This window comes from Miniopterus schreibersii (assembly GCF_964146895.1).
Source record: "Miniopterus schreibersii genome assembly, chromosome: 21".
Classification (NCBI taxonomy): domain Eukaryota; kingdom Metazoa; phylum Chordata; class Mammalia; order Chiroptera; family Miniopteridae; genus Miniopterus; species Miniopterus schreibersii.
The window spans coordinates 12,479,769-12,506,602 of record NC_138123.1 but is presented as its reverse complement, the minus strand read 5'-3'; the positions used below and the strand labels follow the sequence as shown (position 1 = coordinate 12,506,602).

Genomic DNA, 26,834 nt, shown 5'->3' with positions numbered 1-26,834 from the left:
CGGTGCTGGTTTGGCTTAAGCAAGCAGACACCGAGCTGGTGGGCCCGGACTTGGTCCCCTCTGTGGTCTATGAACAGGAGGCTGGTTGGCCTGCAGCACCCAGACAGCGCAGAAAGAGGGTGCAGGGGGACAGAGCTGCCCCTTCTCCCAGGCGTGTGGAGATAGGGGTCCCTGTCAGTGAAAAGGCAGGTGGAAAGGGTCTGGTCAGCTTCTAGCTCCCCTGGGGATTCTTGGGCAAGTCTCTGTCCCAGACCATAACCCCTAAGGCCAAATGCAGGACCTGAGGGTGGACCCAGAGCACAGAGAACCTCCAGGGCCAGCTTTGCCCAGAGCTGGGCCCAGTGAGGCTGGCTCCCGGAGGCTCCTTGCCTCTCCTGTTGTGAAGACAACCCACAGTCGACCAGGAAGGAGACCCACAGCAAGGAGGTGGCCCCGGGTGGCCACACTCTCCATATCTGGGTCCTTGGCCAATGCTGGCTCCAGGCTTTTCCATCGCCCCGCCGCCTACACACAGAACCCCTGGGGGAGAGGAGGAAGAGAACACTGCACTGTGATGGGGGGTGGGGAACCCACTGCCTTCTCTGGCTGAGGAAAGGCCAAGGCAAGGTCCCTGGAGGACCCAGGCATCAGGGCATCTTCCCAGGGCAGCCCCAGGGCAGAGCCTGCCCCTCCCAGGCCTGCCCTGCTGGAGGGCGCTGCCCAGGCCTAAAGCCCACTGGAGGCGGGGTAGCGAGAGGGGTTGATCCAGGCAAACTGCCATGGGGGCGGCAGCTGCTCCCTCTGCGGGGACCTGGTCACAGCCACGAGGCCATCGGCCCTGCAGTAGTTGAAGCTGGGCTGGCGGAGCGTGGAGGGAAGTGGAGCAGAACCAGGGAGAGACTGCATCTGAGGATCCCGTGGATCCTGGGCGTGTCTTCCCGAATAACCTGTCTGCTTCGCTCATTTGGGCTGTGATCAGTTCCGCCCGGTCCGAGTCAAAGCCACTTGGACGTCGGACACCAACGTGGCTGAAAACATCTCCCCACATTCCCGATACCAGAACCAGGGCAGAAGGAACACGGGTCCCGCGGGGCCCTGGTTCCCAGACCCCAGGGCGAGTTGGGCAGGGCACGGGGCGGGCGCACCTGTTGGTGTGGGAGTTGCAGTGCATGAACCAGCTGCGGTTGTTGTCCACGTACATGGCCCAGGCCTTGTCGTCCTTGCCCAGCATCATGTCCTTGACCACGCTGGCCCTGGCCACCCCGAAGGCGGGGTCGGGGTGGTTGTCGTACCGGTCCACGTGCAGTTCCCAGTAGTGCACGCCCTTGGAGAATGCCGCCGTGCCCAGCACCACCCGGTCGTCGTAGCTGCTGCAGGTGGCCGTCTGGTTGTCATTGGATAAAATGATGTCCCGGTGCCCCGAGTTGGGGTCAAAGGTGAACCAGGCCACTGGAAAGGAAGGAGGCAGGAGGAGCAGGTCAGGGGATGGAGTTTGCTGGCAGTCTCGAACCTGGGCTCAGACACAGGCTTAGGCGCATCTCTCAGGAAGTCGGCACCCGCAGGACGTGTCCCTCCCTGTGTGATCAGCACACGCACGCACACACACTAACACATGCACATGGGCACACGCTCACATGCACTCCCTGATCTGTGTTCATCCATGTTCCCGATCCCATGAACCCAACTTGCCAAGAAACCCAGACACTCGGGCCTCAAAGCCCCACATCTAATGCGTTTCGGGGAGTCTTGGCTTCTGGCTGTTCCGCTTGCTTCACACTGTGTGAGTGGAAGGGGAAGTGGACATTGAGACACGAGAGGGAAAGTGATGTAACCAGTCACAAAGCTCCATTCGCCTGTTTTACAGCCCATCGGGGGCTCCCCCTTCTGCTCCCCCAGCCCATCTGGTTGTGGGAAGTGAGGCCTCTCCTTAAAGTTATGGCCAAAACACACCGGGCGAGGTCTGCACGTCTCCAGGCCAGGAGATCTCGGGGCAGAAGCCCAGTGACCTTGTGGTTTATAAAATGTCTCTGCAGGTCACACCATGTGCAGAGAAGCATCGCAGCTGCGCCCTTGACGACACCGTCTGCTCCTGTCCTCCCCCTTCCCCGTCCCGGAGGCAATCCAGCCTTGTCCTGTTTCCCTCGGCAATGGGGATGAGCCAGGGTAAATGACGCCAGTAAACACAGGGTCCGCACCCTGGAGCCCCTGCAGCCTGGCAGGGTGGCCTGGGTTAGCAGGACAGGCTCGGGCACGCCTTCCTTATTCACGTCACGGCTCCCGCTAAGCGCTCAGCCCATCGTTGTTGATGTGGTCGTGTTACCGGGAACCTGGAGGCTACAGCCAGGTGTGGAAGCCACCAGCTCTGACCTCTGCAGTAGGTATTCAGGGGACAGGTTCCCGCTGCAAGGAAGGCTCGAACCGGGGCTGGCGTGTGCCTTCTCTCTGGGACTGTCCTGCCTGCTCGGAGTCCCTCGGAAGTGGGACTTTCGCGCCCTGAGTCTCTCAACTGCTAGTGTCCTTTGCTAGGCCCAGTAAATGGGGGGAAGGAATGTCTGTCTTTCATGGATTGTGAGGAGGGTGGAGCAGGCGAGCAGAGCAGGGACAGAGCTGGGGGACTCGAGCCTCCCTGCCACCTCATTCCCCCCACTCCCTCACTGCTACGTCCTGAGCAGTGGTGGTCGTCCTGGTCCCTGGGATGAAACGTGGGCTCCTCTTCTGGAAGCTCTCCCATAGCGCCTGCCTCTGTCTCCCCCGAGAGACCCCGGTGCTCACCGTCAGACGTCTGCAGGACGACAGTTTTACTGTAAGGCCCGACGCCGGAGGAGTTGAAGGCCTTGACCCTGGCGTTGTAGGTGCTGTTGAAGTGGAGGCCATCGATGGTGCACAGGGTCTCCTTGCCGACATACACCTCCTAAAAGAGAGCCAGGACTGCTCATTAGGCACCTCTGTCACCTGGAAAATCTCCCCCAGCAACATTAAAAGGGTTAGAGTTATGCCCAGCCTGAGTGGCTCAGTGACTGAGCATCGACCCATGAACCTGGAGGTCACGGTTCGATTCCCGGTCAGGGCACATGCCTGGGTTGCAGGCTCAATCCCCAGTAGGGGGTGTGCAGGAGGCAGCCAATTAATGATTTTCTCTCTCTCTCCCTCTCTCTGAAGTCAATAAAAAAATATATTTTTAAAAAGTGTTAGGGTTATGGAATAAGAAGAATTTGGATAAGTGGTGGCAGGGGCACAGACCACCTCCCAGTTGGGCACTAACCCTCACTGTTGGCCGACCAAGCCCTCTGCCTGTGAGGCTGTGAGCTGTGGCGGGTCCTAGGGAGGCAGGGAGGGACCACAGGTCTGCAGTCAGCAGGAAACAGCCTCTGCTGAGTCAGCCCTTTGACATCAGGCCTCCAGGGGATGGAGGTGCAGAAACCCCGCCCCCTTCCTTCTTGGATGGAGCAGTAGAAGGTTGTTGGTTTCCAATGGGAATTTAAGCTAGACAAATGAGCTAAGCATCTAAATAAACAAAATAGCCTATATTTTAATAAGAAGGATCATTCCACATGACGGGAAAATGCAGACAGAGGAAGGGGGTGACCAAGCCCAGTGGGTTCAAGTGCATTCGCGCTGGAGTCGCTTCTGGAGTGAGAGGGGTGCTCCAGGCCTCCCCATCTCCTCCCCCCTGTGTCCCCCACCCAGTTGCTTTTTGTCCTGGCCTCCAGGAGGGTGAGACATTTCTGTATCAGACCCCAAAGATTCTTTTCTAGGGTTTTAATTTTCCCCCCATTCACTTCAAGCTTAGCCTGTGCTGTTAACGCCCCCTTACACCTCTCCCAGGTGTCCCTACTCTGTCTAAATCACCTTTCCTGCCTGGCTGTGGAGGGGGATTACTCTTCATTTGTTTTCCCAAGTTACTAATGACAACAGCTTCTCGGGACAGAAAGCAGGAGCCCTAAGGAGACCCGGAGTTTGTGCTTCCTGGTGTTCGTGTCACAAAACCATTTACAGTAACTCGAACTTCAGAGCGTCAAATCTCAAGGTAAGTTCTAGTAGGGGTCTGGGCTGGGGTGGGGGCTATCCTGGGGTTTCCACCAAATGGGGGAGTGGAAGATGCATTTCTGGCTCACACAGAGCCTGTATTATCCCCGTGACATTTCATCATTGGGTCCTGTGTTTCAGGTCACCTCATCCAACAGCCATTTGTCAAGTGTCTTCCACACGCCCCGTGGCAGGTGAAATAAATAGTGAACCAGGCATGGCGAGGTGTGAGAGAGCTTTGAGGGGCTGGGAGCTGTGGGAGGGGGAGATGTGGAGGTGTTGAAGAATAGATAGGGCTGGACTGCTGGGGTCAACTGGGAGGTAGGTATGTGCGAGGTAACATCTTTTCTGAGCTCTGCTCCAGCTCAGACCTGTGTCAGTCTCACGGTAGGTCCTCTTGGATTTTCTCTGTGGCCGCCACCTCTGCCTGCAGGCCCTGCCCTGCCCTAGCCCTTGGTAGAGAGACCCTTCATCTCCCATGAGCCCAGACACCCCCTGACCTTCTTGCTTTTCTTGGAAAACAGAAAACTCATTCCTGCCTCAGGGCCTTTGCACATCCCATCCCTCTGTCCTTGGGGCCAATACCCTCTCCTGTGGCATCAGAGCTAAGGGGCCTCTTAAGCTGGTCCGGAGGTTGGGGCAGTGGGAGCCACTCCCGTCCTGCTCGTTAGGACCCCCCAGACCAGCAGCAGGGCTCACCCGAAACTGCCCCCCGTTGCCATCATCCAGCTCCAGGATGTAGCCGTCCACGGGGCTGTGGGTGAAGGGCGGCATCCTCCAGGCCAGAGTGACGCTGTTGTTGCGGGTGCAGCACTTCTCCAGCTGCAGCAGGGGGACGGGTGGCACTGCGACAGGGACCGGCCAGGGTTAGAGCACAGTCCCCCCTAAGGCACCAGATCACCCTGGCCCCCCATCCATCCCAGGGGCCCGCCCCGAGAAGGAAGGTTGGCTGAACTCCTCACTGGCACCCTGCGGCCCCTCCCGGCCTGTCCTGTGCACACCTCACCCTGGGGTCGAGACTCAAGCTGGGCTGGAGGGCAGGCACGGGTGTCCAGGAATCTCAGGGGCCACGGCAGGGGCCTCACCCCTCTGAGGAAGGGCGGTCCTCTCCCCACCCACCCGCTGACAATCACTGGTTTCCACCATTGGGCTGGAAGAGCCTGTGGGGATTTCATAGAGCCTCCGTCCATGTGCCACAGGGACCCTCTGGGGACATTATGCAGCTCACACCTGAGGCTGGGAAGGTGCTGGGTTGGGGGGAGACTGTAAAATGCAAAGACACATTTAAGCCTTTGGCTGGGAGCATTTAATTTTTTTATAAGAGAAATTTTACTTAGAAAGTTACAGAGGTAGAAGTGAGCCAGCTTGGCTGCGTAGGCTCAGGTAACAAGTGACAGAGGCAGAAGAAGGGCCCTTGGAGCTTAGGAGGGAGGAAGGCAAAGGTAACGGGCCTGGGGGGAAGGAAACAGGGGAGGGAAAGGTGCATGTGTGCTCCCGAGAGGGAGAACACAGTGGGAGCATTTTAAAGGCCAGGGAACCAGACCCCGGACAGAGGGGCAACCCCGGAGTATTGGACAGTCAGCCCATGGAAGTAGGGATTTGAATCAAACGAATCATAAACTCTATAAAGGCAAGATTGGGAGAATGTTTTGTTCTAAAGCTGTGTTCAGGCTCAAGAGATTTTAGAAGTAAACCCAGTCCACACTGCCATTTTTAAAAGGGAAACTGTAACATCAGTTAAAACTACAGATTTCATTTTGGGGCCAAGTATGAGGGCCTCGTCTTCCAGGTTTCACCTGACAGTTCAGCTGGGTGCAACCCCTGCCCGATTTCAAATTTGGCGGCCTGAGACCCTGGCCCCAGTTTACCAGCAAGAGGAGCCCTCTCTCTGTCCCTGGGCCCTGCGATTCACTCTCCCCCTTCTTCTGTGAATCCCACAGCGCCATCCACCTGGAGCAGCATCTGGAGAAGCTCCAAGCCTCCTCCTTCAGAACCCCAACTTTCTAGAGCCACCCCTCCTTCCTGCCCCCACCTGCCAGGCTCCTCCTGTCCCTCAGCACCATGTCTCATTTAGACCTGGGGCGCCTGACATTTTCAAACCTCCCCCAGGTGCAAGCTGCATGTGGGGTGAGCATGGAGATGGGCGAGAGGCTTGTTCCTTTAGTTTAAAAACCGCCACATATTTTGCAGGTGAGGATTTTCCGGAGTTCACAGATTCTGTGGGTGTGGCACTCAGCCCTTTGACATTTGGAGTTAAAAAATCTGACAGCTTTATTCCCTCTCCTGAGCATACCCTTGATGCCTCTGGAGAAGGATTCTGGGTCTGGCTAATTTTGTCACTTGGGCAAGTTATGCAAAATTTACATAAACCTTAGCCTGTGTCCCCCATGGCTCTCTGAACTCACTTCTTACCACCTTCCACCTGGTTCCCTCTCCTCTCCCCTCTGCCCTTCTTGCTTATCTTGGAACACAGAAAATTTATTCCTGCCTCAGGGCCTTTGCACTTGCCACCCCTCTGTGGCCTGGAATGGTCTTCCCTATTTTGCATCTCTCTCCTCCTCACCCCAACATACTCCCCGAGGCCCCTTCCAGAAAAGTACCTGCCACTAACAGACAATATATTATAGATTGGTTTGTGTGTGGTCTATTTTGTTCTCTAGAACATCAGCTTGATCTTTTGAGGGAATTTGTAAGGTTGTTCCCAGCTATGTCCTCAGGCTGGCACATGCAGACACCAATGAGTGTCTCTGACCAAACAAATGATCCCCTTTTACTAATGGGCTCAGACCAGGGTGCTACCTGCCCTAGGTCACCCAGCTAGTGGGTGGCTGAGCTGGGACTTGAGCTAGGTCTGTGATGTGGGCGTCCCTCCCTGGCCACTCGGCCTCCCTCCCAGGATCACAGTTTTCTAGTGGCACTAAGCTACCCTGCAGAGGGGACACCTGTTCTGAAAGAAGCATGGACTAAACGGCCAGTCCCGGCTCACCCCTACATTTCATCTGAATGAAGTCCAGCTGGTGGATGGCCTGCAGCAGCGGCTCGCTGTCCAAGGTCAGGTCAAACTCCGCAGACACCTTGGGCTCCAGGGCGCCTTTGACCCACTGCTCCTGAGACACCTGGACACGCTTGATCAGGGCATCCGAGATCTGAAAGGGAGCACAGAGGTTAGGGTTTTGATTTGCAAAGGAAAACTCATGCAGCAAATGGTGAGGGAGGAGCGGGGGCTTTGTCTCTGTGCTCAGGGACAGGAAGGGGCTGTGTTCAGCTCGTGCTCAAGCCTTGGAGGAGAGGAAATGACCCCTGCCAGTGTGACACCGGGCAAGTGCAAATGCACTGTGTTGTTTAAATCATATTTTAAACGCTCGATCATGTTAAATGTGAAGCGCACTGGCTATTTAAAGAAATTAGGCCAAACCCTTTTGTGAAACAAATGACACTTTAAAAAAATACACAAAAGTAATCTTTATTCTACCCCTTTTGCTAGATCTAGTACTTTGCAAAGTGAAGAGACTAGTAGTTTGTCACAGGATCTGAAGAACACATCTCCTATATCCCCAGAATTTGGAAGCTCACCCCCCTGCCTCGTGTTTCCTCCAAATTGTTTCGCAGCTTCTGCTGCAGCTTCTCTGTGCGTCACACCCAGAGCCCTGCTCTCCTGGGCCGGAAAGTCCTGCCCATTCAGACGCTTGGCACGTCTCCCTTTAGAGCTGTGAGGCCATGTACCCATTTTGGGAACTAAGCAAGGGGATTCATCATTTTCTCCAGATGGAGGGCTGAGCTGCAGTCTGAATCACTGCCATGTGCCCAAGAGACACTCGTGACCCTGAGCTAGCCTGGCGGCAGTCACCTGTCCAGGCCTGCAGGACGCTGCAGCCTTGAGGTTCAAGCCATGTGGATTCTGCTAACTCACTTCTTTCCAGCTTGCTGGGCAAAGCCTGTCCTTTCCCATTGGTGGGGAAAGTGCTGCATTGGGGTGTCTGAAAATCAAAGCATAAAAGCATGGCCTTTGGGCCAAGAGATGATGACACTTGACCTGCTCATTTAATAATGAACAGAACCAAGGTCACAGCTAGTGAGAGGGGGTCAGGAGGAGACCTTGGGTCTTCTGGAACCCTTGAGCAAACGACCACTCAGCTCCAGGCCGGTGGAAGGGACCTTGCTAAACCTTCGCCTAGGCTGGGAAGTGGCGGTGGAGTTGGAGGGAGGAAGCCCAGCCCGGCTGGTGCCCTCGGGAGCTGGCTCACCTGTAGGAACCCGGCAGGGTCGTTCTCCTTGATCACCTCCAGGCAGTACTCCATCAGCCCCGTGGACTGGCGCAGCTTCAGCGTGCAGTGGTTGATCTGGTCCCAAACCATCTGCGGGGGAAGAATCCCTAGTCACCTGCTGCTGAGCTCCATGTGCCCTCTTTACTGGGGCGCAAATGGACCCACTTCCCAACACGCGGGGCCTCAACACCCAACAGAGCAGACGTCCTAAACTCTGGATAGACGAGCAGAGAAAGCGCATAGTCTGAACCTCTCCCGCTGCTTGTCTCCCTTCCCACTTGGTCTCGGGTCACTCGTGGGTGCAGCTGCTTTGCTGGTAAACCACAGACCATCCCCAATACTCATTCCTTCTTTCTTTGAAAGTCCTATTTTCTGATTCAGTTGGGAAATGTCTATAGAACAGATCGAGCCTCAGGATGAGGCAGCCCTTAGTCAATGCAGTGTGCTCAGGGGTGTCTGCCTGGACCAGGAACCCAGTGCCGTGGGAGGGGAACCCCCTCCCCTTGCTGGATGGGGGTCGTGTTATTATTACTGATTATTGAGTGCAAGACACATCAGAGGCAGGCTAAAGAAGGGGGCAGAGCTGGAGCCTGAGCAGAGCAAGGCCTCGTCACCATCAGCGGTCACCTCTGCTCTGCAGGATAGAGCAGGAGTTCCTGAGGCAGAACAAAGAACTTAGAGAAGGTAGGAGAGCGGGGCCTTTGGACCCGAAACCGGCAGGACTCAGGGTGTCTGACTCTGGCTTTGGAGGAGAGCACGTGGGTTCACTGGCTTTGGGGAAAATCACATGAGTGTAAGTGGGCCCAGGGGCAGCTTGCTCATCCCTTCCTTGTTTCATTCATTCATTCATTCATTCATTCATTCATTCATTCATTCATTCACTCACCGCGCTGGGTGCAGAGGATGCAATAAGAACTGGGGGCCTTGGTCTTCCAGGCACCTACCTTCAACTTGTGCTCCCTCTCTTTAGTGACCTTGGTGAGCAGCTTGGCTTTCTGTCGCGTTAAAGCCTCGACCAGCGCGTCACACTGAGCAACCAGGCAGGCTTCGTAGTCCAGGCCGTTTTCCTGCGGGAAGCAGAGGACATCAGGAGAAGGCCGGTGCTAGACACAAAGATGTATGCCAGGGACACTGGTCCTGGAGTCATCCGCAACATTATACATTTGCAAAGGGTGTAAATACGAATTAAGGGAGAGGAACCATGCCTCTTGGCACATCTCTATAGCTGAATATTCCTTAGTCATTCAGACATTGTTCAGAGATACTTTTTAATGTCACAGGAAATCCTCATGAGAGGAAAAAAACAACAACAGGTTACAAGTTGTGTACTTTGTAATCACATCTTATTGCGTGTGCACATGTGTCCAAAGCAGCGATTTTCAACTAGTGTGCCTCGGCTTACTGGTGCGTCATCAAGAATTTTAAAACATTCAATACCTGACTATGTAGTCAAGGCCACTGACCTCTTGTCCCTTAGACTGGCAAATAAAGAAATGATAACAGCCAACACAATAGCCGTCTGGTGTGAATCAAAATTATACCTATTTGTGTCAGATCAGCCAAAAATAAATCTTTTGGTGTGCCGCAGAGTTTTAGTAAATAGTTTACGTGTGCTATGCAGTGGAAAGGGTGGGAAATTGCTGCTCTAGAGCAGTGGAACAGCGTGTCCAAATGGGGAGGTGGTCGCCTCAGGTGGTGAGATGTTGGTGAACTTTTCTTAGTTGTGCCTACTATTCTCTACTTTTCACAATTTCTGCAACACATTCTTTTGTTTTTTTATAATTAAAATGCAGTAAAACAAACAAACAAAAAAACCCACTGCTCCTGCTATAGTCTATGTTTCTCAGTTAAAATAAGTCTCTCTAGGTCTTTAAGATCAGCATGAGTTCAGGCCTCTTGTTAGGGGCCGGATTGTGTCCCTTCCCTAAATTCCTATGTTGAAGTCCTAACCCCAGTCCCTCAGAATGTGACCGTATTTGGAAACAGGGCCTTTAAAGAGGTAATTAAGGTAAAATGAGGTCATTGGGGTGGGTCCTAACCCAACGTGACTGATGTCCTTGTAAGAAGAGGAGATTGGGACACAGACTTACACAGAGGGACGAGCATGTGAGGATGCACCGAGAAGATGGCCATTTGCACGCCAAGGAGAGAGGCCTCAGAAAAAACCCAAACCTGCTGGCACCTTAATCTTGAACTCCTAGCCTCCAAAACTATGAAACAATAAATCCGTGCTGTTTAAAACACTCCACCTGTGGTACTTTGTTATATAGCAAACCCACCAAACTAATACATCTCATGTCTGCAAACATCAGAAACATAATCTGACATGTGGCTGAATCTTCGCTTCCACTGGTTGGGCAGGACGGTTTTATTGGCTGATTAAGGATCCGGGGCTCCTGGTCCCTTTCCTCCATCCGGACACTGGAACGCTTTATGGTTCACCGTGTGTGTGTTCCTCCATGTGCACATTCACATGAAGCACATGCGTGTGCACTCTCCCCTACAGACAGAGCTCCTGAGGCCAGACACGTGCCTTTCTGATCTGCATCTGCTCAAGATGTGACATAGCGTGAGTGCTCATAAACACACGTATTTAGTAAATGATGCATTTACATTTTGGTACCAAATATTGTATATAGGCTGACACCAAGTAAGATGAGGTGGCCATGCAGGAGGCTGCATGACTTCCTTCCAGCTCTTTCTATGATCCTCTCTCACTGAGTTGATGTGAAATCTCCTTCCCGTGTCAGGTGCCGCGTGAGTGTAGGGGGGTCGAGTGTGTGGTGTCTGCACACGAGGAGGCTGTGCGGTGGGACAAGCCAACCTCGTGTGCATCGCTGAGGACATGCTGGCCACATACTGTCCCTTCTTCTGGATGCTTCTAGTGAACTTGCTGCACCCACTGCCCTCACCTGGAGCTGTGCTCACCTGGATCTGCTGCAGAATGTTCTTCAGCTGCACCAGAAACTCCTTCGCTTCTTTTGCCTTATCGGACACTCCGTTTAAGGCCTGAGACAGTTGAGCCTAAGAAGGTATCGCAGGTTGGAAAGAAAAATGCAGTGTTAGAGGCACAGTTTGCACTTCATTGTCAAGGCTTGTGTGCATAGAGGGGGTGCATAGAGGGGGATCCATCCACCATCCTCATTGATGAAGGACTGTGGACTCCTGATGCCGACAGCAGATGCTCATTTCCCAGCACAGGTGGGCAGTACTGACTGACCCCACTCTTCTGTCCGGACCTCAAAGCTGCAGAGATGCAAGGAGTGCTCAGCTGGTTGGCTCAGGCTGAGGGGCTGCTCCAGATGTTCACAGAACCCAGGACAAGAGCCCTTGGCCTGGTCCGGTCCCCTATCATCCTAGGGCAGCTCCATCCCTCCTCAGTAGGACCCTCAGCCTCTTATGGATGGACAGCCCAGGTCCCAGACCAAGTTCTACCCAACCCACCCCCACGTAGTCGCCTTTGGCCCGAGGAGGGTGGGCAAGAAAGAGCCCTGCAGGCCCTGGAAATGGGCTGGAGCCATATGGCTGGCAATCCTGAGAATCATCTAGAGGGGTACAGGCTCCCGGTGGCAGCCCCCTTAGCCCTGGGACTCCCCACCTGCAGAGAGGCGTGTGACACAGGTGGCTGGGACCCAAAGGTGAAACCGCTAGCTGGGGTCAAATCTATGGCCTTTAGCATCATGTTTCTTTCTAACGAAACACACACACAACGAAACTCATCTTCAAACCCCAGCTATTGAGTAGAGTTGATGATCTTGCTTTTTAACAGGACTCTCACTTTTCACATTAAAAGCTGAGGATGGACCAAAACAGAGCCAGAAAGGACAGGGTCATGCCCTACCCCCAGCCCACCGCTTTCTTTAGGTCTCTGCTCAAAGGTCACCTTGTCAGCAAGGCCTCTCCCCTCAGCCCTCGTTGTCCTTCAGAACATCTATCACCAACCCACATAAGTTCACTTACTGTCTGTCTCCCCTCCCCGGAATGGAAGCTCCCAGAACAGGGGCCCTGCCTGCATCGCTCACGTCCAGGCAGAGCACCAGGCACCTGGCAGCATGAAACAAAACCTGTCGAATGAATGACTCAGTGAATGTGAGTCTTTAGACCATATCAGTGGTTCTCGAAGTGTGGTCCTTGGACCAGCAGCATCAGCATCACCCGGGAATTAATTAGAAATGTGAATTCTCTGGCCCCACCCCAGGCCTGCTCGGAGAGAGCCTCAGACAGTGGCTCAGCTCAGATGCCACTCCTTGGAGATGCTCTTTCATTCTCCGTGGGCTTCGCCATCCCTCCCCTCACCTCAGCTGATTTAGGCATCTCCTTCCACAGCCCACCCAGGGTGTCCCACTCTCGGGTGCAATGATCTATGTAGAAAAAAATATCCAATAGAACTTAGGGGAATGATAGGTGTTCTTTCCATGTTTGCTCTGCCCAGTGTGGCAGCCACCAGCCATAAGTGGCTACTGAACGCTTGAAAGCGGGCATGCAATGAAGGAGCTGGGTTTTTCATTTTATTTAATAGTTTAACCACTACATGTGGCCGTGGCTACTGTTCTGGACAGCATAGGTCTTTGCATCCACCCTCAGAGGCATCAGGTCCTGAGGCAGTGAGTCCATCCCCAGATAGCTGCCCCGGGAAGGAGGGTGAGATGTCAGCACAGTTCACAGGCCCTAAGGGGAATCGTTAACAACAGGGATTTTCAAATTGAAGTTTATCAATGTCCGGAAAAGAGCTGCACCTTCCTTCCTACCACACTCTGCTGGAGCCTGGGTCCCACTGAGGCTGTACCAGTTTCCTCCCCAAGGAGAGGCCGCCTCCCACTGTCCCGGATGGCCCTTGATGATGGTGCCTTTGTCTTCTTTTTGTGTCTAGCCAATGGTGCTGGCACAAAACAGGGGCTCAAAAATGCTCCCTGGCTGACTAAAGGCAGTGTGATTGCTTGACTCGAGGCACAGCTGGGGTAGGACGGCTCTCAGTAGACCCATCACCTCTGCTCACAGCCTTTGCCGGTGAGAAGCCCTGAGAAGCTGCATTAGTGAGGACCCTCCAGCCTCCGCTGGGCCCTGGGAGCCAGCACAGCCCAGCCCAGCCCAGCCCAGCCCAGCCAGCGCCAGCCTCCCGTCGCCCCAGCCCACCCCAGGCCTGCTGACCAAGGAGTTTGGCAAGTAGACCAAGGAGCTTGGCGAAGAGCCCACAACAGAGTGACTTTGAAAGAGATCAGTGACCTTGGGCAAATAACTGGCTGCAAAGGAAATAATCTCAGTAGACACTGCTTCCAGGCTCAACAGACTCGCCGCCCAATCTTTCCCTCAGCTTCTTAGTGCCCGTCTGGAGAGGCCTCCCCAGTGCACAGCACCCCAGGGCCCAGCTGGGGCTCATAGCACAGACACACATTGTATTTTGCTTTGGCTTTTGAGAACATGCCTTTCATCCCTATAGGGGCTATTTGAGTGCTGGCAGAGGACACTGAAATGGTCCTTTCTGCTCTGAGGGGCCTCCAGTCTGAGAAGTGTGAATGAATTGTTTTGTCTCTGAGGATGTCGATTGTACCAAACTCTTGGGAAAAAAGGAAATATCCAGGCAGAAGATCATTTTTTTTCATGATCCAGTGAATTTTAACATAAATCAAAAAGTTGCATTGCATGTCTTCCTATATCTCTAAAGTTAGACTTACATTCCTGCAGAGTCTCTGAGTTCAGATGGACTGTTTAAAAACATAAGTATCTCCATGCTGGGTCAAGGTCAAACCAACTGCCTGCCTCTGAGTTTAGAAGGACAGCTTAAAAATCCAAGCATTTCCACCCTGAGTCAAACCAGCTGCTCCCTGGCCCAGCACTGCATCTTCGCCAGCAGCCCAAGGGAGTAGCTTTAGGCCCACAGGGCAGTTTTCTGCCCCATCCGGCCACCTGGATGGCTATAGTGCATTACGCTGCATTAACCATGAGGACTTTGGGGCTACTGTGGTTCAAATCCTGGCTCTGTCACTTACCAGCGGTGTGTCTTGGGAAAGAGATTTCATCTCTTTGTTATGCAGTGTCCTCCCTGCAGGATGGGAATGACAATACTAGTCCCTACCTCACAAGAGTTCTTACTATTATGCTTAGTAATATAACTCAAGCATTCCCGAAATCCTCTTTAATTGTTCAGTCTGGGTCTATCATATGGGAATTGTTAGAGACTAAATGCTTGTGCCCCAATCCATATGTTAAAACCTTAAACTCGAATTCAGTGGTATCTGAGATGGGGTCTTTGGGAGGTAGTTAGGTCATGAGGGTAAAGCTCCCATGCTGCCCTTATAAGAAGAGACAGAGAGCCCCGGCTAGTGTTGCTCAGTGGTTAGAGCTCTGGCCCATGTACCTAAGAGTCACAGGCTCGATTCCTGGTCAAGGGCACGTCCCTGAGTTGCAGGTTTGATCCCCTGCCCAGGTCAGGGCTCATAATGGAGGCAATCAATCGATCTCTCTCTCTCTCCCCCCTCTTTCCTCTCTAAAAATCAATGGAAAAAATATCCTCGGGTAAGAATTAACAACAACAACAAAAGGAGAGACAGAGAAAGATCACACGCACTGAGAAAAGGCCATGCGAGGACACAGCGAGAAGGTGGCCATCTGCAAGGCAGGAGCAGAGCCCTCAGGAGGGAGGGAGTTGGCCGGCACCTTGACCTTGGACTTTCAGCCTGCCCAACTGTGAGAAATAAATCTGTTGTTTAAGCCACTCTTTCTGTGGTATTTTGTTACAGCTCAGAAGACATGAACTTCTCTCTAAATTACCCAACGAGGGCCTGCTTACATTTCCAGTTCATACAGCCTCAGAGAGAATGCTCATGTTGACACCATCTCAGGGGAGAAGCCGTAAGTTGACGCCTGTGAAACTGCCTAAGGTCATATGGAGCTAATTAGAGGCCATTCTTATTTGGATGTAGAAGGCCTGGAAACTAGGTGCCCCTCTCAAGGAAACTGTCGTCCATAGACTTAAAGGGGTAGAAGATTAGGCCAGGTAATTTTAACATCTAACTATTTGAATGCTGCTAACACCTACTCATGTTTGGGGGACAGTTTTCACAGGAGCCAGTCGATCCCTCCCTGTGGCGCTATAGACCCCACTGCTAAATAAAAAGAATGAGGGCTCCAGGAGAACTGTGGAGCAGGCCACCTGGAGTGCAGGGCTGGGCTTGGCGTTCAATGCTGCTCATACGCGTTGGTGGGGGCTGTGTCCTATTACTTGCTGAAGTTCACCGCTTACTTAAAGGTCGCTCCAGATCATTGAATCCTGCACAGCCCAATAACCTCCTGGCTGTTCTCTCTCAAACAGCTCTGACCACGCCATCTCCGCAATAACCAACGTGCCCCCACCCCGCACTGAATCAGGGTCCAGCCCTCTAGCTTGGAGTCCAAGGCCCTCCCAGGGTCGTCCACTTGGTTTCCACCCTTTGGTCAAACTGGACTCGGCTGCCCTGCTTTCCGCCTCCCTGCCTTGGCCTTGCAGTCCTCTCGGCCTCGTGTGCTCTCCTTTTCCTGCTCTGGCTGCTGCCTGTGACCATCTGCGATGACCCTGCCAAATGCCACCCCCTCCTGGAGCTTTGCTGCTCTCCCCAGATGGAGTGTGCTCTTTGAAATCCTTCTTTGAGACAGGTGGCCCGAGAGGGTGCCTCAGCTTTCCCCATGCCCAGCGAGCTTGTCTTGTGCATTTGTATGGGTGGGAGTCTTACCTGTGGAAAGTGCTCCGTAAATATCTGTGTCAGTGAACTGATTTTGTTCTAAATTTTGTTTGACTAGCTCCCTTGGGCTATTCAAGTCTCAAGCCTCTTGCATGCTGGGCATAATTAAAATGGCCATGTGGCCACTCTGAACCCACCATTTCTAGGGCACAGAGCCCCATATGGTAGGGCACTGGCAATCTGACCCTATCCTGTGGGTTGAGATGCTTTTTGTGACTTTTGGGTGTTAAACCATTTCTAGTTAACTGCCACCACTTATCTGGCCTAAATTTAGTCTTACTAGATGGAGCTCCTGATGTCCTCGGGCTCCCTGCCTCTACTTGAAGTCCAGAGGGTTCCTCCACCCAGTCCTGCTCCCTCTTTTCCCCAGCAGCCCGCCACAGCTGGAAAATCCCTGTCCATGAGCAGCCCCTTCTCCAGCCAGCAAAGAGGCGTCGTTTTCCAGTCCTCTCTGAACTGCCAGCCACAGGCTCCAAGAGCCCAGCAACAGAAATAAATAGAAACGCCTTGTTGGTCAGCCTAGACTGAGGCTGGGAAACACTGTGGTGGGTCGGGTTGTCCTTGCTCTTGAAGCAGGTGCAGACAGAGCTGGAGGCTGGAGAGCAGAGTCGTACTCAGCAGGGACAACCCACAGGGATGGGAGGAGGGAGAGGCAGGTGCATGGAGAGGACCCTTGAAGTGTCCTGAGAGGGACTGAGCCAGACCCACAGGACCCCCGTTCCAGGTCATGGAGACTCTGCTCATGATTGATGCTCACAGGCAGAGTGGAGCGGTGGGCCCTTGGGTAGAGGTCATGTAGGGGAAGAGCAGACCAGTGTTTGTTGTGAGGGGAGTACTGTTGGGTGGCAGGTCCCTTCTATGCTGGACTATGGTCACAGGCAGAAGGGATCCCCCAGAAGCAGAAAGGGCTTTGGCTGAAGAACTGTGATCCAGGGGTGACCCAGGCAGACTCTTTCTCCAGGGAATGTGGCCCAGATTTGGGAAACCCCCAGAAGCAAAACAGCTCAGAAGATCAGCTTCCGTCCCTGGCTCCCTGGGTTTCTGGTTACTGGCCCAGTGAGGAGGAGATGGGGTTTGAACGGGGCTGGCTCCCCAGATGCCAAAGCAGTGCCCTGCTCTGCTCTGGGCACAGAACCTACCTCCACCCTCAGAACCGCTGGACGGAGGCTGCTGCCCTGACTCCGTCAACTCTGAAGAATTGTCCTCTATGAGGATCCCCCCCGCCCCCCACTGTCCCCACCCAGGGCTGATGCGAAGCAGGGGATACTCTGAGAGCGTCTCCCTCCCTTGGTTCCCAGACTCATTCAGCTCTCCTGCTGGGAATTCCTATGGCGCATTAGTCCTATTGCTGCTATAACTAGTTACCATAAACCTAGTGGCTCAAACAGCACTGGTTTATTCTGTTACCATTCTGGAGGCCAGGAGTCCAAAGTGAGTCTTACAGGCTAAACCCAGGCGTCAGCAGGGCTGGCTCCTGGGCTCTGAGGGAGAATCCTTTCCTTGTCTTTTCCATCTTCCAGAGGCTCCCACATTCCTTGGCTCCCGCTCAACCTCTCGCTTCCATCTCCTGACTTCCTCGTACAAGCTGCTGAGATGACACTGGACCCAGTCGAGCGATCCAGGATCGTCTCCTCACCTAAGATCCTTAATTTCGTCACATCTGCCAAGTCTCTTTGCCATGCATGGTGACACATTCACAGGTTCTGGGGACTGGGATGTGGACATCCTTGAGGGCCACACACCTGGCAATTGAACTGATCCTTTCTAATCTCACTTCACAGGTGGTCGCTGAAGTGTCGCATCTGCTACCTCACAGGCCTGTGCACGAAATGAGGTCGTGCTAGACATAGTGTCAAGTTCCCAGCTCTGAGCCAGGGCCTGGAAGACAGTAGTGAGCAGAAACTATACCTGATTGAAGGTCTGTTTCTACCTGGGTCCCTCTCTCCCTACTGAGGACACCAGGCAGGGATGGTGACAAGATCCAATAACACTAACATCTACTCCCCAAAGGCTCAGCCACTGAGGCCATAAGGGTGGGTCTGGCTGAGGAAGGCGTAGCTCAGGTGCCCCAGGGCAAACCTGGCTGCCTGAACCCAGCCGCAGCTGGTGCTGGTGGCCTTTCCTGTCCTGCAGTGACAAAGCTCTCCGATTCGGGAACATTCAATCAGTAGTAACAGCTATAGTAACAGACAACGTTCACTAAGTGCTGAGCCTTTAGGTGCCTGCTTAGTTGATTATTCACAACCTATCAGGGAGGTGCTATTATATCCCATTTTACAGGAGTGGGGACTGAGGCTCACGGACGTGAAGAAGTTTGGTCAAGATCACGCAGCTAGAAAGCGGGGGAGCCAAGACTCAAATCCAGATTGTTCTGAACCCAAAACCCGCACTCTTAGCACTGTGCTGCCTTTTGGATACTCAGGAAAACCTGATTTTCCACCCAAATCCCTCGGAGGCAGGGCTGATGGGCTGGGATAGTCCCTCATCTCTCCAGCAGATCCCTGTCCCCAGCATCCCATTTGTTCCGGTGGGACTGCCCATATGTCAATAGTGACGTTGTCAAATCTGAGCTCCATTCTCCACTGAAGTTTCCAGCGAGTCACCACGGCAACTTCTAAAATATTGTCAAAGTGGCATTCCCTCAGCCCGGGCTATCTGCCTGCACAGCACTGGAGCCTAGCAGCCGCCCCAGGAGACCTGAGAGCGTAGCAGGTGAGGATGTGACGGAGGCTGCAGGTCATCTGCACGCCCCGCTTAACCAGGGTCCTCATGCTGGCAGGGGGGGGGGGGGGGATTATGTGGACGCAGTCATAGAACTCAGCTCTCAAAAAATGATCCTATTTATGATCCTGACACTAATTTTGATGTGTGGTTATTTCCCCACCACCAAGCCTCCCAATACCAGCTGCTGTCCTACAACTCAGCTCAATCCTGACAGTATGTGCGAGCGGGTTACTCTCCCTGAATCTCCACGCGTCCACCAACCCAGAAGCTCTCTGAACCCCACCCTTTGGGGTTCTGGCAGCTTCATTAAATCACTGGCCCTCGGCGACAGATTGACCTCCAGCTCCTCCCCTCCCTGGAGGTTAAGGGGGTTGGGGCCTGGAAATTCCAACCCTCTAATCAAGTGGTTGGTTCTCCAGGCAACCAACCCCATCCTTAAGTGACCTCGGGGCTTTCCAAAAGTCACCTCATTAGCATAATAAGAAACAGCTTTACCACTCTCATCACTTCGGGGAGTCCAAGGATTTTGGAAGCTCTGTGCCAGAAACCTGGGCAAAGACCAAATACACATTTCTCATAGAAATCACCACGTCGCCCTGCTACGCTGGGTGAGAGCAGGAGCAGAGAGCTGGGGAGGGACATGCAGGCAGCCACCCTCCTTTCCATGAAGTCTTCCCAGACTCCACAGGTTTGTGACCTCTTCTCCTCTGTTCCCCCTGGCCTCTTGCTTACCCCAATTAAAGCCCTTATCACCGTGTGTCCTGTGACGTCGTCACTTGCCCACTCGCCTGTGTCCCTACCTGGGCAGGACTGGTAGAGTGAGAGGCCGATTCATCCTGTGTCCCTGCACAGTGTCCGCACAGAACGGGGGGGGGTTTTCTCAATGCGCTGAATTTGGTGCCCTGGGCTCTGGGGCAGCAGAAAAGCGGGGAAGAGCCTGGAATCCCTTAGCTGGGGGCCCCAGGGGTGCAGCCTGGATGGCACCTAGTCCGGTTTCTAGGGGGCTCGGTCCTGGCCTCGCCTCCCTGCCTGCCCCAGTCTGGCTCCTCACAGTTCTCTCCTGGGGCCTCTCCCCGGGGGCCTGCCCTGGCGGGAGCTGAACCCCACTCTTCTGGGCAATTTCAGATTCTCCCCCACCACAGATGACAAAATGTCGAGCCGGACACACTTCCCACGTCTCTCACTCTTCTTCCCTCAGATCCCTAGAAGGTGGGTGGGTGGGCTGGGGGGTGGTGCGGGAGAAGGTCCTGTCTACAGTGGCAGGTGGCCGGGAATGGGCTCAGTGGAGCTACAAGGGACAGAATTTCCCACAGTAGCATTTTCCTCTGAGCCAGCCACTCAGCTTTGGTAGACAGGAAATGGTGAGGTGACTGAGGTGCTCTGTCCACCGAGGCCCAGGTCACAGCTCAGCTTCATGCTAACTCAGGCCCCATGGGCAGAATAAGCTGACGCTCCTGGACCTGCAGGCCTCATGCTCAGAAGCCCCATGGGGTGTCCATCCAGTGACCCCTGGAACTGGGCTTTGGAGTCAGGGCCTGAATCCAAATCCTAATTTTATGTGTCCAAGTTTCTTATTCTCTCTGAGTCTTTGTGTCCTCACCTGTAAAGTGGGGGTCATGACACCCCCCAAAGGACTGTCTCAGGTTTAAGTGAGCATACAAGGGAGTCCCTGGGTTCTGGGGCTGGCACTCTATGGGTGGTGCTTCTGTTAACAAGACCCTTTGAGAAATTGCCTTTCCCCACTGGTATAGTCTAGTGGGACTGGAATCAGGGCCCCAACACCACCGCCTTCACCCCCACAAGGGGCAGGCACATGCCCTAATCTAGGCCAGTAGGACACCAGCTCCTTGGAGCTCAAAATTGAGCAAAAGGACAAAGAGACCTAGGAAGACGGGCATTTGTTCTGAGTCCCCTGACCCGTCTCCTGCCGTTAGACTACTCCTGTAGCTCCAGCTCTTAGCCCTGGGAAAACCTTTGAAACCTGAATACAGGGTTCGAATCCCGGCTCACACACTCTGTGACCTTGGCCGAATCATCTAATCTCTCCTTGTCCCCATTTGCCTCAGCCATAAAAAAGGGTGTAACGGCAGTAGGTACCTTACAGTGTCACTGAGGGGCCGAGCTGTGAAGTGTGAGGACTGTACCTGGCACACGTGTTCACTGCTGTTAAAATTCCGAGCCTGACTCAAAGCTCCCAGCGGTTCCGTGAGTGCTTAGAAAACTGTGTTACTTTTCCAATACGTGCTCTTCAATTCAGCTTAACCGGAGGTGGGTTCTAGTGATTAGGAGGCTAAATATCTGCAAAGATAGCTGTGATAATTAGCGTTCGGGCTGCACCTCAATAAACACGATCGCTATGGAGATGGTGACAACTCGGCTTCGGGCTCCGGCTCCCGGATGCTGACAGCTGAGTTCTCTGAGAGCTCCGGCCCCAGGCACGCAGGGGAGCAGCTCACCTTGTCAACAGGGATCCTAAAGCTGCCAATATCAATAGGTCAGAGCCACCAACCCAGCTTCCTTGGCAGGGACTTCATGCAGAGGCCAGAGATAAGAAGGGGAGGCATGACTGATGGGCAATAAGGCCAGCAACCGGCTCCCATCATTTGATGTACCTGTGGGCACATGGTTGCCTCTTATTTTGATAAGGGGGTCAGTTAGTGCCAAGTGACCCTCAAGAGCTCCCATATACAGAAACTGGACGCAGGATAATTGGAAAATTCTCGCCCCCCGGGACCTGAACTTGTCAGTTCCCGTTGAAGTTAACAGTCAGGGGCAGCAGCTGGCACCACCTTCGAGACTCAAACCTTAGCACGACCTGTCAGCCTGCCACACACTTTTGTGTCTATATGGTGCCTGTCACCTGACGGATGTGCCCTCCCCGGCTTTGTCACCACCTTCATCATCCAACACCCAGCCCTAGTGTCATTGCCTCATGCCTGCCTTTCCCCTCCCAGGCCTGGAGGAGATGCACCTTTTTGGGACGCCCCCAGCACCCCACGCCTCGTTCTCTTGTGCTCTCATTGTGTGTTTATTTTTTCTTCTGCTAAACTGTGTGATCTTACAGGGCCGAGACCCTGTTTGCTTCATCTTTGTATGAGCTACTAGAGCGGGGTCAATAACTATTTGTCGAATAAACCATTAGTTATTTTTTTCTTGGACAATGTCACAGGGAAGTTTATAAAATGGCCAGTTTAGAAGCAAGGACCAGAGCTCTGCTTTCACTTTGCATCTGGCATGCAACATAATAAACATCAGAAAGGCCATACAAGTTCACTTCTTTCACTTTGGGGTAATTTACTATAAAAAAGGATTACATGGGCCTCATTTGTCACTAACCACATAGAGATATTATGAGGAGAACGGGCCTGTGAGGTATACTAAATATCTCAAACCATCACTTTTAAAGTTGCTCGGGAAGTGCTAGTTTATTTCCACCATAGCAGAATAAACGGATTTTAAGCAAGATAAAACTCTCCAGAGAAAGATTCAGAAGAGAGAAAAGAAGTTTAAAGGAAACCCAAGTAAACAAAAAGACAGTCTTCCGTCAGCTGCGGACAGCACACCCTGTCCCAGGAGCTGGATGTGTGGCAGGGATTGCCTGTCTCACCATAGTTCAGGGATCATGGAAAAAAATCCCCAATTAAAAAAAAAAAAAAATCAAGTTAAAAAGAAATCTATGGGTCCATCAGAAGATACTGATAGGTTTAAAAGGTGTTTCCACATTTTTCTGTAACCAAAAGAAAAGATAGAAATATTCTGACCGATAAGCAGGGCAAGTCTCAAAGAGAGAGGCCAGACGGTGAGATGCAGAGCGTGCCCGAGTCAGACAGTGCAGGCTACAGATGCTTCAGGCACCCCTGCAACTCAGACGCTTCCAACAACCCAGATTTGCTTCTTGCTCAACTGAATGCCCACTGCAGGTCACTGGTGGCCTGATTTCATGTCCTCTGCATCAGGATCTGGGCTGGAGGAGCATCCACATGTGAGACATCCTAGCCTCGGAGCTACGGCCAAAACCCACACTGGCCTTTTAAGCTTCTCCTGGGAGATCACAGTATCACTTCCTCTCACTTTATTGGCCCAAGCAAGTCGCATGGCCCTGCCTTATATAGATGGGGCAAGAAGAGTTATCTCTTCCCACAGAGGGAACGTGGCCCGCTGACACCTTGAGCTCCGGCTGCTGGCCCCCAGAGCTGTGACTGCACTTTGGCTGTTTTAAACCATCCAGTTTGTGATAATGGTCATGACAGCCCCAGCAAACTAATACATTCTCTATAGTTTCTTTCCTATTCTAGTACCTGCTCTTTCAGATATTTTCACTAAACGGAATCGTGTTACAAATGATCTTCCTCCACATCACCTACACGGTTCTCTAGAGAAGGGGGAAGCAGGCCAGGTTCCTTGTAGCTGCAGAAAAGAGGTCAGGGCCCACACTGAGGCAGAGAGATGTTAAGAAACGGATCCAAAAACATAGCTCCAAAGTGAACTCAGATCTTTTGATTTCAATTCAAATTCTTCCCATTTTACCAGCCAATGATCGACCAGAAGGTTGATGCAGCTAATCCTGGGATGGTCTCTCTAGCACCCATTCAACGTGACATGGTGAAGTGGCCCCCACAAAGGGACAGGTGCGTCATTAGCAGCCCTCAGCCCTCCCACAAGGGGGCTTTCAATTTATCGGGGTGACATTGGTTAATAAGGTCATTTAGGTTTCAAGGATACATTTCTATGATCTGTTTATTGCATTTTGTGCCGATAGTCCCTTCTTTCACACCCATGCTTGGCCTTGACACTCACGATCAGGACAATGATGATGATGATGACAGTGGCTTTCCTTTATTGAGCACTTACTGTGTGGTGTGTGCCGCCCCATGTTCTTAAAATGCATTATATCATCTAATACAAGGTCATCCAATGGCAAGTGGTAGAGTTTCAGGATTGCTGTCTCTAAAGGGAATTTTCTGGCTCCCTGCACCCTACCGCCTCCTAGCACTAAAAACTTCAGTGACGTCCGTCCAGGAATCTTACACGCCATCTCATCTCTGGACAAGAGGCTGCAGTTCTAACATGTCCAGATGGCTTCTGTCATCCCTGATCGTTTCTGATGGCACTACCACATGTAACGAGGGGGGGAGAGGAGTGCCACGCTGATGAGTGTGGATGGTTCTTCAGTAAAAGGCCCAGGAAAATGCACAACTCCTCCGTCCCTCATTTTCCATACGGTTCCCCTCCTGCAGGAACTGCTCTGTTTTCACGATTCACCACTAAGTTAACAGGACTGCGCTGGGGCAGTTATTTATGGCACTGATACGGCAATACATTTTGTTGTTAAGTCACCCTTCATTTATCAAATAAATGTTTCTGTGGCCTACTGGGTGCCAGCTGCTCTGCTGGGTACCGGGAGTGCAAAGATAAATAAGGCCCAGTCCTCCCTGTCAAACGTTCGGAGTACAGTGTTATTTATGCATGTGATGTACAAAGTTGGTTACATTAAGAAACAGACACTGTAAATCTCTGTCCGCGACAGGACATCATCCATAGGTGCAAACAGAAAAGTCTCTTCAAGTGGGATTTTATTGTTAAAGCTGCCTGGAGTATTAGAACACGTGTCCATGGAGACTGAAAAGACTCAATGGGCCCCAAAGTAAAGTTGAGCACAGCAAGATCATGCTTGCATGAGGCAAAACCAGGGACCAGAGAGTAATTCAGATCATACTCCCACGGTGTGGGAGGCAGTTAGACAGACACGAGCAGAGCAAGAACGATGGGCCCGGTACAGAAGGTCACCAGGGTGGAAAGCCCTGGGAGCCTATAGAGGACAGTTATAGGGTGGGACCTCGCCTCCAGGGTGGCCTTTCCTCCCCTAGCATACCACTGGTCTTGCGGTTTGGACTCCTGAGCTTTCCTCCCCCAGAGATAACATCGAGGCCTCAGGTGTACTTCATGAAGCTCCAGGCCCAGGAGAACAACAAAACCAGCCACAGCTGACCTCAGGACCAGCTGCTTTGGGTAACGACCCCCTGCCCTGGCTCCGACAAATGGATCGGTGGAGACCCCGACCCTGAAAGGACACACCTGGAGAGCTGCTGGACAGTCTATTGAGATCTTCCCCTGGGACCGCCCCTAATATCTCCACCCTTGAACCCTTTAGGACTGAGGACCCAGCCCACGGCAGTTCCTTTCTGCTCCCACATTCCCTCCCTCTCCCCCCAGGCAGGTGACCTTGACCCTCCTGACTCCTAAGCTCCAAGGGCCCTTCCTTTACCTCTAGGAGCCTTCCCCTGTGTCTGCTGTCGGTCTGGCCCCTACTCTGTGCTCATGTTCACTCAGGGCTAGATCCATACGCTGTCAGCACCAGCTCTTTGTGGTCTTTATTTCTTGTGTGTGAGTGGAGAGATGAGCCCTCTTGTCCATCTAAGAAAACCAGGGCTGATGACGAATCCAGAACTGGCTTCTTAACCAGCCCTTTCCAAGTCCCTTTCACTGTCACCTTCGGCCAGTGTCTCTCTTCTCATCCGGTTTCCTGATTTCTATTTTGCTCCCTCCTTCCCCTTAACTTAGCAAAGCAAACTGAGATCTTCAAAAGGTCTGTGCTGCTGAGCTTTACTGGCAAACAGGGTAAATATAACCACCTGGGAAAACGGTGAAAATTTACAAGAATCTTCAAAAGGATTATAGCCAGGCTATTTCTGTTCTTTACTGAAACTTGAATGACGTTAATGTTTAATCTTTCTTTGCTTCTCAAGCTAGATGTCCCCTTAACTGTGGCTTCTGGAATCCATTTATCCCCTCAGGCTTTCACCACCATCCCAATCCAGCAGGGTTCCTGTGAGTTTCAGAGGCTAAAGGAAGTGTAACTCAAGTTTTCTCGTTTTTACCAGAAATGGCATCATCTTTCTCAATGTCCCTCTGCCTCCTGTGAATGAACACATTAATCCCTGGCACATGGGACAGCAGATGATAAGCTCTTTGAAAGAAGGAACTAGATTTTAAACGGATTTTCTTCACAGCTCACACATTGCTGTACATTTGTCTGTCAAGCCTCTTACTCCTTTGGGGTTTATTGTATACACAACAGCCTTGGAAGCTAGAGGTGCTGCCTTCCTGTGGAGCAAAGTGCCCATGCTTACTGCCCTTTATAAAAGATTTGGGCTCCCTGAGTTCAGGGTTCCTCTCCTGTGATATATCTTCCTGTGTGTGGAGGTGTCATCTGGCCCTGTTCATGCTACTCTGTGGGACTGAGGCTCAGGGCACTTGCACAAACCTGCTGACACTCTGACCCTGCTATTGCTGCGACAAACTGCTCTTTATTTCTGGCCCGGGAGTTTCACATCTTCTGCCTGTATCCATTAGAAAGGGGCGAGTGGATTGTTAGCTTGTATGTACATAGGTTTGAGTCTCAAACCTCTCACAGTTCCTGCCATGCCGCCCCACCCCCACCCCAGCAGGGTCCTCTTGCTCTTAGAGTACCCCGACTTCCCTTTCTGTGCATCTTCATATTCCCAAAAAGCTACAGGTGTGGAGCCCTGCTGGATGGCAGCGCTGTGTGGGAGATAAAGTACTTATCAGCTACAAATAAAGGAAACCAATTTGAGAGGCAACAATCACACCCTCCAGACAAGCTGAACGTAAGTAGGTGGTGATGTCCCAACGAAGGACGTGGGACAGCGTGAGTGAGCCAGCTGTGTAGTCGGGGCGTGGTCATTTCGGAGTTTCCTGTATGGGATGGAAAGGGAGCAGTCGCATGGCCCGGTGACCAGGAAGGTCCCCACTCCTCGGTGTGAACATTTTCAAGTGGCATTCAGTTTTTGTAGCAGTGACTGAGCGTCGCTTGGAAGGAGAGGACTATCTGCCTTAATACGATTTTCCAGAGTGTTTTATTCTCTTTGGCCTTATTTAAGTAGGACCACTTGTTTGTTTATTGATTAACCTATTGATTTCTAAATGGATTTAAGGCAGCTTCCAAGGGTCTATAGAATTCAAGAGTGCCAAACAAAAAGCAAACAAAAAACAAAAAAAAGGGGAAAGGAAATACAATGGTGGGAACATAAAATGGAGCCAGAAATAAGGCTCAAAATCTATATAAAATAATTACACTATGCATGCACCAAATGTTTGGTTCTAA

The 26,834-nt window shown here is 52.4% G+C and overlaps 1 protein-coding gene across 2 annotated transcripts in view; it reads right to left on the bottom strand.

Annotated features, from left to right (window-relative positions):
* The window catches only part of TRIM67 (tripartite motif containing 67), a gene marked incomplete at both ends in the record, with an annotated part of 38,256 nt that overhangs the window by 2,759 nt on the left and 8,663 nt on the right, over nt 1-26,834 (bottom strand). Inside the window, 7 exons of one of the 2 annotated variants that reach the window (XM_081124020.1) lie at nt 1,125-1,428; nt 2,752-2,890; nt 4,705-4,850; nt 6,992-7,151; nt 8,250-8,360; nt 9,215-9,337; nt 11,199-11,294. In XM_081124020.1, coding sequence (XP_080980146.1) covers nt 1,125-1,428; nt 2,752-2,890; nt 4,705-4,850; nt 6,992-7,151; nt 8,250-8,360; nt 9,215-9,337; nt 11,199-11,294 — 1,079 coding nt within the window. The remainder of the gene's footprint in view (nt 1-1,124; nt 1,429-2,751; nt 2,891-4,704; nt 4,851-6,991; nt 7,152-8,249; nt 8,361-9,214; nt 9,338-11,198; nt 11,295-26,834) is intronic. The other variant, XM_081124021.1, reaches the window with a different exon arrangement.